Source organism: Loxodonta africana, chromosome 7 (genome assembly GCF_030014295.1).
Source record: "Loxodonta africana isolate mLoxAfr1 chromosome 7, mLoxAfr1.hap2, whole genome shotgun sequence".
NCBI classification, from domain to species: Eukaryota; Metazoa; Chordata; class Mammalia; order Proboscidea; family Elephantidae; genus Loxodonta; species Loxodonta africana.
The window spans coordinates 28969643-28983005 of NC_087348.1; the positions used below are offsets into that span (position 1 = coordinate 28969643).

Genomic DNA, 13363 nt, shown 5'->3' on the forward strand with positions numbered 1-13363 from the left:
ATCAACTTAATGGCAACAGGTTTTTTTCATTTATATATTTTTCACACCCGTGTTTTTCACACTTTAGCAGACAACAAAATCACCTGGAGGCCTGATTTCACCCCAAATTATGAGTCCCATCTCAGAGTTTTTATTTAGGAGGTTGGTAGTAGGCTGAAGAATTCGCATTCCTAATAAGTTCCCAAATGATTCTGATGTTGCTGATTTGGGGGCCACACTTTGAGACTCACTGTTTCATATCACTCCCCACAGAACTACATGAAACCTCTTTCCTCTCTCTGCTTCTTCCTAGTCAACTTGTGTTTTTTCTCCAACAGGAATCATGTTATCAGAAGGAAATCAAAGTATCATACCCACGTTTATACTGTTGGGTTTTTCAGAATACCCAGAACTCCAGGTACAACTCTTCCTGACTTTCTTGTCCACCTACACAGTCACCGTGGTGGGGAATCTAGGCATGATAATAATTATCAGGATCGATCCAAAACTCCACACGATTGTGTACTTTTTCCTCAGTCACTTGTCTTTTGTGGATTTCTGTTATTCCACTGTAGTTACACCCAAACTGCTGGAGAACTTGGTTTTGGAAGACAGAACTATCTCTTTCTCTGGTTGAATCAGGTAGTTTTGTCTTGCTTGCTTATTTGGAGTGACAGAAACATTCATGCTAATGGTGATGGCAGTTAGTAACCCCTTGCTGTATACTACTACTATGTCTCAGAAGCTTTGTGTTCTGCTGGTTGCTGGGTCCTACACATGGGGTGTAGTGTGCTCTCTGACACTCAAATACTTTCTTTTCTCACATTATCTTATTGTGAGTCTAGCACTATAAATAATTTTATCTGTGACCACTCTGTAATTGTTTCCGTCTCCTGCTCAGACCCCTACATCAGTCAGATGCTGTGTTTTATTGTTGCCATATTCAATGAGGTGAGCAGCCTGATGATCATCTTTACTTCCTATGTATTCATTTTATCACTGTCATGAAGATGCCTTCTACAAGTGGATGCCTTAAAACCTTCTCTACCTGTGCCTCCCACCTGACTGCGGTCACCATCTTCCATGGGACCATCCTTTTCCCCTACTGTATCCCTAACCGCAAAACTTCCTGGCTCATAGTTAAAGTGGCTTCTGTGTTTTATACTGTGGTGATTCCCACATTGAATCCCTTAATCTACAGCCTTAGGAACAAGGATGTGACGGACACATTCAGAAAATTAGTTAAAACAAAACTCCTTTTTCAATCACCATGATATTGGTGTATCAGTATTTTATATTCCAAAAACAATTTGATTCATTATGCTAAAGATTGTTCAACTCGTGTAGTATAATTTATTATTCAGATTATTTTACCCAGTAGCCTGTGAGTTAATACATCTACAGTAGCATATGTATGATTTTATGATGACTGATGTTTGCATATATCAATGTTTAGTGAAATAGCTCTAAAGCACATGTAAACCAAACATTAAAAATAAAATAAAATAAAATTCTCAACTTGTTGCAATGTATGTGAATTATTTTAAAATACTTTACCATATATGGTGTAATTTTTTATGTGTGTTCCCAAAGTAAATCAAATTCCTAGTTTATCAAATATGCACAAATCCAGGATGTTCCCCTAGAATTCTAAACAGAAATTCTATCCTCTAGAGGTGGCTTTAACAAGTGCTTCAGCTTATGGTGTCTTGCACACAAGGCAACCTTTTGATAGTTATTACACTGAATAGCAGAATTCATCTTTATTAAATAAAAAATATGGCCTGCTCACTAGGAAACCCAATTTAATTAAAGTATTGTTTTGCCAGCCTAATATTCATTTTATCATTTTTTTCTAAAAAAAAAAAAAAATTTTTTTTTTTTAAAGAAAGTATTTGAATAATTAAAAGAGTAAGCTATTGGAGTAAGGAGATACCTATAGATCAATGGAATAGAATACTGTCCAAATATATTCATATATTTTTTTTCATTTAAATTTCACAGGAGAAAGGATACTTTTTCAACAAAATAATGTTGAAACAATGAGATACTCCTATTGAAAAATTAACCTTACGTCTTACCTCACACCATACACAAATATTAATTTGAATTAAAAGTTATAGGTCATAGACACAAAAGTAAAAGCTAAAACTTACAGAAATTTAAAAACGGCAGAAATATGGGAAAATTTTTGAACACTTGGTGTAAGGACTTTTTTACATAGAACAAAAAGAATGCATTAAAAATTGATAAAATGAATTTTATCAACTTGAAAAATGACTGCTCTTCAAAGACACTGTTAAGAAAAAGGAAAGGTCAGCCACAAACTGTGAGAAAATACTTGCAATATATATGCCTGACAACTGATATATCTGTAGAACATATACAGAAGTTATCCAACCAGCCAATGAGCACTTGAAAAGCTACTCGGCATCATTAGTCATCAGCGCAACGCGTATTAAAGCTAAAATGAGACACCACTACTTACCCATTAGAACGGCTAAAGTTAAAAAGATTGAAATGTCAAATACTCCTGTGAACACGGATGAGGTGGAATATTCATGTGCTTCAGATGGAAATGTAACAGGTAAAATGTATTTGAAAAACAGTTTAGTGGTATCTTATGAACTTATACAGGTACTTTACATAAAATTGTGCAGTTTCTTCCCTAGGTGTTTATTTACCCAAGAGAAATGAAATCAAATATTTTAACTTAGGAGAAAATGGTTCTTGTTAATGTATGCAACTACATAGTGGAGGAAAAAAAAATACAGTGGTGTGTGTGTTTGTAGGTGTGTGTTTGTTTTCCTGTTATGAATATTTTTTACTCTTTTCTTAAGTGATGTTTCAACAAGAGGTACATTTTCTTTCATGATGAGTTATCAAGCACAAACAGGAGAAGGCAGGAAGGATAGGACAACCTCTAGTCATTTTAATCCAGGGAAAATGAAATATAGTGACTGGACGGCACACAACAACAACAATGCCTCCAAAACCAAAAAACCAAACTCACTGCCATTGAGTCAATTCCAACTCATAGTGACCCTATAGGACAGAGTAGAACTGCTCCATAGAGTTTCCAAGGAGCACCTGGTGGATTCAAACTGCTGACTTCTTGGTTAGCAGCCATAGTACTTAACCACTATGCCACCAGGGTTTCCACACACATAAATAAAATATATGTCTATAATAGGTAAATCTGCACCTGCATTGTGCCTTTGCTGACCTTGATCTTCTCATAATTCAAATTCATCTAAGTTAAGAAGTTTTGGGAACTGTACTGATGAGGTATAATTCCCCTCTGATATAAGCGTCTTGTTGAGATCAAAGGTGGAGTTGTGGTTTGTCTAAAAAGGGATGGCTTTTCAATTGCCATTACTTCTGATATAAGACAGAACACCTATATAACTCAATGTTTGGATCAAGACAAGAAAAACAATTCTTGCTTTTAAACAGACAGAATTTAGAACAGCAATTACTCCTAAGAGTATTACAAGGTCCACTGGAGTAAAAAAAGATGCCTGAAAAGAAAAGAAAAAAAAATCAGACCAGTTCATTTTTGTTGTGAAACCAGTTTCTTATTACTCACTTTTTCTTCTGACCCTAACCACTCAGAGTTAAGTCAGGTCTCAAAGATAAAGAGCACAGTCCTCCAGACTCCATGTCTCCTCAAGACCTCAGATATCAGCAGCAAGTTAGGGGGTCTGCAGGCCCCTCGCATCTAACCTGTTAACTCCCACAGCTCCCTGAGTTTCTAGAATTTGATAAAATGACACACAGGACTCAATTCCAGTTTCATTACAGCAAAAAGGATCAAAATGAAGAAGCATATAAGGAAACGTGTGGATTTGTCATTGACTGCTAACCTAAGGGATGGCAGTTTAAACCTACCTAGCGGCTCGTGGAAGAAAGGCCTGGCAAACTGCTTCCATAAACATTACAGTCAACGAAACCATGTGGAGTAGTTTTACTCTGTAAGACATGGAGTTGCCATGAGTTAGAGTCAAATGGACGGTTTTTTGAGGTGAGGTTCAAAACTCAGCTTGTCTACATGGTCACTGTGGTGGGGAACCTGGACATGATTGTGATCCTCAAGATCAACCCCAAACTCCACACCCCCATGTACTTTTTCCTCAGTCACTTGTCTTTTGTTGATTTCTGCTACTCCACTATAGTTACACCCAAACTATTAGAAAACTTGGTTGTGGGAGACAGAGCCATCTCCTTCACAGGGTGCGTCATGCAGTTCTTCTTGGCTTGTATATTTGCAGTTGCAGAAACATTCATGTTGGCAGTGATGGTCTTTGACCATTTTGTGGCAGTTTGTAACCCCCTGCTTTACACTGTCGTCATGTCCCAAAATCTCTGGGTATCATGAGCTGGTGGGCCCTATGCATGGGGTACAGTTGCTTCCCTGACACTCACTTATTTTCTCCTGACGTTATCCTTTTGTGGCTCTACCATCATAAATAACTTTGTCTGTGAGCACTCTGTCATTGTTTCTGTCTCCTGCTCTGATCCCCATATCATCCAGGTGGTTTGTTTTCTCTTTGCCATATTCAATGAGGTCAGCAGCCTGGTGATTATCCTCGCTACACTTGTCGTTTTTGTAACTGTCATAAAAATGCCTTCCGATGGGGGGTGTCAAAAAACCTTCTCCACCTGTGCCTCCCACTTGACTGCCATCACCATTTTCTATGGGACTGTCCTGTTCCTCTATTGTGTACCCAATTCCAAAACCTCATGGCTCATAGTCAAAGCAGTATACAGTGGTCATCCCCATGCTGAACCCCCTGATCTACAGTCTCAGGAACAAAGATGTGAAGGAGACTGTCAGGAAGTTAATGAGCCACCTAATACAATCTTGAAGATTTATTTATTTTCCTAGAAAGAGTTTGCTTTATGATGTTAAAAGTCATTCAGTGTTTCTAGAAGAGATGCTGATTCAAATTATTTAGTCAATTTACCCATCCAATTTTTAAATCTATTGCAATATACCAGTTATCTGATAATTTGATTTCTAGTCACTTCAATAGTAAAATATCTTTGAATCGTATGTGAATTGAATCAACTGTAGTGGATTGAATAGTGTCTCCCCCCAAATTACTCATACCCACCTAGAACTTCAGAATACAACCTTTTTGGAGATATAGTCTTTGCAGACGTAGTTAAGGATTAACATAAATTCATATTTTCTTAACACTAAAACCCATTGCCACAGAATTAATTTCCACTCAAAGCGACCTTACAGGACAGAGTAGAACTACCCCATAGGAATCCCAAGGCTGTAATCTTTATGGAAGCTGACTGCCTCATCTTTCTCTTGTGGAGCAGCTTGTGGGTTTGAACTGCCAATTTTAGGGTAGCAGCCTAATTCTTAACCACTATGCCACCAGGACTTCTACATACTCTCTTAGGGTGGACTATAAATCCAGTCAGAGTCTCATTATGAGAAGCAGTAAAGGACACAGAGTCACACAGGGAAGGCCATGTGGAGATAAAGGCAGGACTTGGAGTTATGCTACTACAAGCCCAGGAATACAAAGACCCGTGGGAAGCTGGAAGAGTCAAGGAAGGATTTCCTTCTAGGGTCTTTAGAAGGAGCATGTCCCTGCCATTACCTTCATTTCAGACATTTGGCCCCCAGAATTTTAAGCAAATAAATTTTTGTTCTTTTAAGCCACCAAGTTTGTGCTAATTTCTTGTGGTAGTCCTAAGAATCTAATATTTAACAAGTAAACATTGAATCATAAAACTCAAATTGTTTGACACACATATTGGCATGGTACATGATTAAAAAACAAACAGGCAACAACAACAACAGCAAAATTCTTCAATCATCTTTAAACAATGTGCATGTCAAAGTTACAGAAAATTCTGAAAAATTATAGCTGACTAGGATTTTGGAGCCTTGGTGACACAGTTGTTAAGAGCTACAGCTGCTAACCTAAAGGTCAGCAGCTTGCATCCACCAACCGCTCCTTGGAGACCCTATGGGGCAGTTTTACTCTGTCCTATACGGTTGCTGAGTCAGAATCAACTTGACACCAAGGGTTTGGTTTGGTTTATGGAGGAGTATGCATGTAGGAGAATTAGCAGTAAAAGCCTGGAGGCACTATCTCTAAACTCCAACCAAGCTCTTTATTTCTTTCTTCCTAAGGCCTCATATATGTTTGTTATTGTACAGGAAGTGATGGTAAACATGATATCACTGAGTGTGAAGAAAAAAATGTTGATTTCTATGTGAAGGCCCTCATGGGTAACCAAGGGAACAAAAGTGAAAAAAAGTCATAGTTAAGAATCTCACAAATCTCAGTCTGATATGTCAAACACTCTCCTTCCTCATATCAATAGCCTCTAGTAACATCATTTTAGAGAAAATGATCTGCAGCTAAACAACAAGGGATCTTACATTGATATCAATCCTCCATGTATCATACCAAGGAGCACATAGAAAGAGACAGAAGAGCAGAAAACGGACAGGTAGAAGCAAACATAAAATGATCAGCATGATAGACACCAAAAAATGTGTTGAATTAATGGATGAATGAGTTCATTCTACTATTCTATTCTCATTTCTAGCATCCTGTTAAGTATACAGAAGATGGGGGGAAAAAAAAATACTGGATCTTATCATCTTACCAACATGATTTTTGCACTTAGCAGTAGTTTTTACACTTTAATGTTCCTATGTGTCACCCAAGTTCCTTCTTAAATGTGGATACTGTTGAGTCCCATTCCTAGGAATTCTGATCTCAGAAGTTTTGGGGGCCTAGAAGAGTAGAACTCTAGGCAATTTTATTACAGATGTGGTAAGAATCTTTGATGTGAGAAATCCTGCCTTAGCTTAGATTTATTAATTCCATAGGACATTTAGTAATGAGCAAATAAAGGCTGGTAGTCAACTTCGTGCTGCAACTTTTCTATGTGATTACAAGGAAATTCTGGCCTTTGAAGATGGTACAAAGAACCTGGCTCTTGTCTTAGTTAATTGGCTTGAGGCATAGTTGCTAGTGATTCCCCAGAGTTGGAGTCCCAAGGGCTGTAGAGGTAGACGTAATAGCTGCAGTGCTTCCAAAATACTCAGCTTACAGAGAAACGGGACATTGGTTGCCTGTTTCTCTGCAGCAGGTGAGTTGCCTCAGATTTTTTTTTTTTTTAATGAAATAGTGAAAATATTAGTTCCCTGATATGATAATAGGACCTTCTTTGTTTTTTTTTTTTTTCCAATGTTAAGTCACTAAAACTGATAAGTCTATGCTCAGTCATATTAAGAAAAGAACTTAATAATCATGGACATATTTGGCTTTATTATCCATTGACAGGCATTTCACAAAGAATAGAATAAATTTTCTACTTGAAAATGGATATTTTCCCATATCCTCTTTATATGCACCTTAAATTGGTATATAAACTTTTTATAAGAATTGACTAAGCAAGCTGCAATTCATATGCAAACATAACTTTCTGGTTAGTCCTGTTATAACTCTAACTTGATAAATTTCAGAACCTCTAAAATATATACATATACACATGTACACATGTGTGCATATGTGCACGTACGTATTATGAATGCATATGCATGTGTATATATTTACACATATATATATCTGTTGTCATCAAGTCTATTGCAACTCTTAGTGACCCTATGGTAGAGAGCAGAACCCCCCATACGGTTTCCAAGGTTGTAAATCTTTATGGAAGCTGACTACAATGCCTTTCTCCCTCCAGAAGCCGGGGGTTTGAACTGCCAGCCTTTCAGCTTTAACCACTACTCCATCCAAACCAAAACCAAACCTGTTCGCATCGAGTTGATTTGGACTAATATTGACCCAATAGGACAGAGTAGAACTGTCCCATAGGTTTCTAAGGAGTAGCTACTGGGTTTGTACTGCTGATCTTTTTGGTTAGCAGCCAGACTCCTAACCACTGCAACACTACTGCTCCATCAAGGCTCCTCATGTATGTATAATGCCTGGGCTATGATAGAAGCTAAGCTTTAACTGATAAATTAAGCCATAAACCCTAACAGAGTGGGCATACCTCTCAGGTCAAAAGGAAGTCATTGCCCTCTTTAGCCTCAACCACTGGGCAACTAAGCAATTCAACAGAAGTAGTAGCCTTCATGGATTAAAAAGTGCTAATGAGATCTGGACGGCAGTGGGTTTTGGTTTTCGAATGAGATCACTTTGCTTTCTTCTTAGGTTCTCTGGTATCTTATTTTAAACTTAGAAGTATATTCCTTTAAATGTTTTATTGAATTTGAGTATATAGGCAAAAAACAGCAGCAGTGTATTTTGTTTCTTGAGGCAAAAATTTTACATTTTTTTCACAGAATCTCACTAGCTTATGTGCTGTAGGTATGTGAAAAAATTTGCTCAGTACCAGTTATGTGTGTTTGATGCTACTATCTAATGTGTGCATCCAAGGATAAAATTAACTTGTGTGTAAATATAACTCCTATACACTCAATATCATAAGTACTTATGTGGAAATCCATATTCCAATATCCCAAAAGACAATGGAAATGCTTTGACATTTTAGACATCACCTTGGTTTGGGATACACATTGCAGTTATTTGTGTGAGGCATTTTCTACATGGAGAGAACTAGTTCCAAAAACTGTTTCTTCATGTTATCTTTTCTCTACCAGAATAAATCATAACACATTTACCCCACACATCTTCTCTTTTGGCAGGAACAACTCTCTCTTCCCATCTCTTTCCACTGAAAGGAAGTGTGACAATGGCTGAAAGAAACCTCAGTGTGGAGACAACCTTTGCCCTCTTGGGATTCACAGATTACCCAGAGATTCAGATCCCTCTCTTCCTTGTGTTTCTGATCACGTACAGTGTCACTGTGGTAGGGAATCTTGGGATGATAGTGATCATCAAGATTAACCCCAAATTTCACACTCCCATGTACTTTTTCCTTAGTCACCTTTCGTTTGTTGATTTTTGTTACTCCTCTATCGTTACTCCAAAGCTGCTTGAAAACTTGGTCATGGCAGACAAAAGCATCTTTTACTTTAGCTGCATGCTCCAGTTCTCCCTGTCCTGCACTGCAGTGGTGACTGAGTTCTTCCTGCTAGCAGTGATGACCTATGACCGCTTTGTGGCCATCTGCAATCCTCTGCTTTATACAGTGACCATGTCACAAAGACTCTGTGCCCTGCTGGTGGCTGGCTCATATCTGTGGGGGATCTTTGACCCCTTAGTACTCCTTTGCTATGCTCTCCTTCTAGACTTCTCTGGACACAATGTAATCAACCACTTTTTCTCTGAGTATACTGCTCTCATAGCTGTCTCTAGCTCTGATATACACATTCCCCAACGTCTGCTTTTTGGGTTTGCCACCTTCAGTGAGGTGAGTACACTACTAATCATTCTCACTTCGTATGTTTTTATTTTTGTGACTGTACTAAAAATCCGATCCGCCAGTGGACGTCTCAAAGCCTTCTCCACCTGTGCCTCCCACCTGACTGCCCTCACCATCTTCCACGGGACCATCCTTTCCCTCTACTGTGTGCCTAACTCCAAACACTCTCGGCAAACAGTCAAAGTGGGCTCTGTATTCTACACAGTGGTTAACCCCATGCTGAACCCCCTCATCTATAGCCTGAGGAACAAAGATGTGAAGGTTGCCTTCTGGAAATTAATGGACACAAAAGTCCTATTTCACTGACCCAATCACAAAACATGAACTTTGGTATGATACAGCAAGTGGGTATGACTAGTTCCAAACTCTGAACAAAGTGTTTCAAGAAGTAGGCTACTCAGTGAGCTAATTTTATAAAATTAACAATTTTACTGCATGTTTTAACACACCCATGAGTTTCTGTAGAATTTCTCTGGATCCCAAAGCTTCTTGATGTTTAAAACAACGATTCCACCTAGCATCATTATTAGTAGATTGTAACAGTTATTTAATGACTCTGCTATGTTTTCCAATTCCGTATGCTCTTCCTTCACTTGTGATTCCTTTACAAGTTTTCCAGATTAACTTATATTGACCAACAATGTAGGTTCCTGATTCTGCAAAAATATCTAATCAACTTGAGTGTGAAGTTAAATTTAAACAACACAAAAAGTCATCCATCAAATCATCTTGCCATGCATGTCTGACATAAATTAAAACTGTTCTGCAGCTTTCAATATCAGCGTTTCTTACACTGAATTCTCAAGATGTGCCCAATGTCCATGGCTGTCAATATTGAGTCTGATTTTCAAAATCCATAGATGGTTTAGGATGTTGTTGTTGTTGTTAGGCGCCATCAAGTGGGTTCCAACTCATAGCAACGCTGCGCACAACAGAACAAGACACCGCCCAGTCCTGCACCATCCTTACAGTCTTTGTCATGCTTGAGCCCATTGTTGGACCCACTGTGTCAATCCACCTCGTTGAGGTTGTTCCTCTTTTCCACTGACCCTGTACTTTACCAAGCATGGTGTCCTTCTCCAGGGACTGATCCCTCCTGGCAACATGTCCAAAGTGTGTAAGACCTAGTCTCGCCATCCTTGCTTCTAAGGAGCATTCTGGTCGTACTACTTCTAAGACAGATTTGTTCATTCTTTTGGCAGTCCATGGTATATTCAATATTCTCCCCCGACATCACAATTCAAAGGCTCCAATTTTCCTCCCATCTTCCTTATTCATTATCCAGCTTTCACATGCATATGATGAAAATACCATGGCTTGGGTAAGACACACCTTAATCTTTGAGGGGAGGTCTTTGCTTTTCAACATTTTTAAGAGGTCCTTTGCAGCAGATTTGCCCAGTGCAATGTATTTTTTGATTTCTTGACTGCTACTTCCATGGCTGTTGATTGTGGATCCAAGTAAAATGAAATCCTTGACAACTTCAATCTTTTCTCTATTTATCATGATGTCGTTTTTTGGTCTAGTTGTGAGGATTTTGGTTTTCTTTATGTTGAGGTGCAATCCATACTGAAGTCTGTGGTCTTTGATCTTCCTCAGTAAGTGCTTCAAGTCCTGTTCACTTTCAGCAAACAAGGTTGCGTCATTTGCATAAGGCAAGTTGTTAATGAGTCTTCCTCCAATCCTGATGCCTTGTTGTTCTTCATATAGTCCAATTTTTCAGATTATTTGCTCAGCATACAGATTAAGTAGGTATGGTGATAGGATACAACCCTGACACACACCTCTTCTGACTTTAAACCACACAGTATCCCCTTCTTCTGTTGGAACAACTGCCTCTTGATCTATGTACAGGTTCCTCATGGGCACAATTAAGTGGATTTCCTATTCTCAAATGTTCTCCGTAATTTGTTATGATCCACACAGTTGAATGCCTTTGCATAGCTAATAAAACAGAGGTAATCATCCTTCTGGTATTCTCTGCTTTCAGCCAGGATTCATCTGACATCAGCAATGATATCCCTGGTTCCATGCCCTCTTCTGAATCCGGCCTGAATTTCCGGCAGTTCCCTGTCAATATACTGCTACAATCAGTTTAGAATGATCTTTAGGAGAATTTTGCTTGCATGTGATATTAATGATATTGTTCTATAATTTCTGCATTCAGTTGGATCGGCTTTCTTGAGAATAGGCATAAATATGGGTCTCTTCCAGTCAGTTGGCCAGGAAATTGTCTTCCATATTTCTTGACATAGATGAGTGAGCACTTCCAGTGCTGCATCTGTTTGTTGAAACATCTCAGTTGATATTCCATCAATTCCTGGAGCCTTGTTTTTCACCAATGCCTTCAGAGCAGCTTGGACTTCTTCCTTCAGCACCATCTAAAAAAAAAAAAAAAAAACCAAACCCACTGCCGTCGAACAGCTATAACCACTATGCCATCAGGGTTTCCTCAGCACCATCAGTTCCTGATTATATGCTGCCTCTTGTAATGGTTGAATGTCGTTGATGACTAATTCTTTTTGGTATAGTGGCTCTATATTCCTTCCATCTTCTTTTGATGCTTCCTGTGTTGTCTAATATTTTCCCCATAGAATTCTTCACTGTTGCAAATTCAGGCTTCAATTTTTTCTTCAGTTCTTTCAGCTTGAGAAACACGAAGCATGTTCTCCCATTTTGGTTTTGTATCTCCAGTTCTTTGCACATGTCATTATAATACTTTACTTTGTCTTCTTGAGACTTCCTTTGAAATCTTCCATGCAATTCTTTTAATTCATCATTTTTTTTTTTTTTTGCTTTAGCAGCTTGACATTTGAAAGCAAGTTTCAGAGTCTCCTCTGACATCCATCTTGGTCTTTTCTTTCTTTTATGTCTTTCAATGACCTCTTGCTTATTTCATGTATGATGTCCTTGATGTCATTCCACAACTTGTCTGATTTTCGGTCATTAGTGTTCAACACATCTACTCTATTTTTCAGATGGCCTCTGAATTCAGGTGGAATATACTCAAGGTCATATTTTGGCTCTCATGGACTTGCTCTGATTTGCTACTGTTTCAACTTGAACTTGCATATGAGTCATCGATGGTCTGTTCCACAGTTGGCCCCTGACCTTGTTCTGACTGATGATATTGAGCCTTTTTCATAGTCTCTTTCCACAGATATAGTCGATTTGATTCCTGTGCATTCCATCTTGAGAGGTACATGTGTATAGTTGCTGTTTATGTTGGTGATAAAAGGTATTTGCAATGAAGAAGTCGTTGGTGTTGCAAAATTCTATCATTCAACCTCCAGCATTGTTTCTATCACCAAGGCCATTTTTCCAACCACCGATCCTTCTTTTTTGTTTCATATTCCTTCATATTCCAATCACTGGTAAATATCAATGCATCCTGATTGCATGTTCAATCAACTTCAGACTGCACAAGCTGATAAAAACCTTCAGTTTCTTCATCTTTGGCCTTAGTGGTTAGTGGGTAAAACTTGAATAATAATCATATTAACTGGTCTTCCTTGTAGGCATATGGATATTATCCTATCGCTGACAGTGTTATACCTCAAGATAAAAAAAAAGAAAATTTCTTTTTGACAATGAATGCAACACCATTCTTCTTCAAGTTGTCATTCCTGACATAGTAGCTTATATGATTGTCCAATTTGAAATGGCCAACACCAGTCCATTTTAGCTCATTAATGCCTAGGATCTTGATATTTATTTCATTTCATTTTTGACGATTTCCAATTTTCCTAGATTCATACTTCCTACATTTCAGGTTCTGATTATTAATGGATATTTGCAGCTGTTTCTTCTCATTTGGCTTCATGTCACATCAGAGAATGAAGGTCCTGAAAGCTTTATTCCATCCATATCATTAAGATCGACTCTACTTTGAGGAGGTAGCTTTTCTCCAGTCGTCTTTCGAGTGACTTGAAAACCTGGAGGGCTCATCTTCCAGCACTATATCAGACAATGTTCCACTGCTATTCATAAGGCTTTCACTGGCTAA

General features: G+C 38.3%; 1 protein-coding gene and 2 pseudogenes across 1 annotated transcript; all 3 read left to right on the top strand.

Moving 5' to 3' along the window:
- Window positions 1–205: 205 nt before the first annotated feature.
- Window positions 206–1253, top strand: LOC100675346 (olfactory receptor 5D13-like; annotated as a pseudogene).
- Window positions 1254–4030: 2777 nt separating this feature from the next.
- LOC111748918 (olfactory receptor 5D13-like) lies at window positions 4031–4847 on the top strand (annotated as a pseudogene).
- Window positions 4848–6234: 1387 nt separating this feature from the next.
- LOC135232089 (olfactory receptor 5D14-like) lies at window positions 6235–9702 on the top strand. Its single transcript, XM_064289381.1, has 2 exons — window positions 6235–6238; window positions 8678–9702. Exons 1-2 carry the CDS (start codon window positions 6235–6237, stop codon window positions 9661–9663), a joined length of 990 nt encoding a protein of 329 aa, XP_064145451.1. The 3' UTR covers window positions 9664–9702.
- The last annotated feature ends 3661 nt before the right edge of the window (window positions 9703–13363 follow it).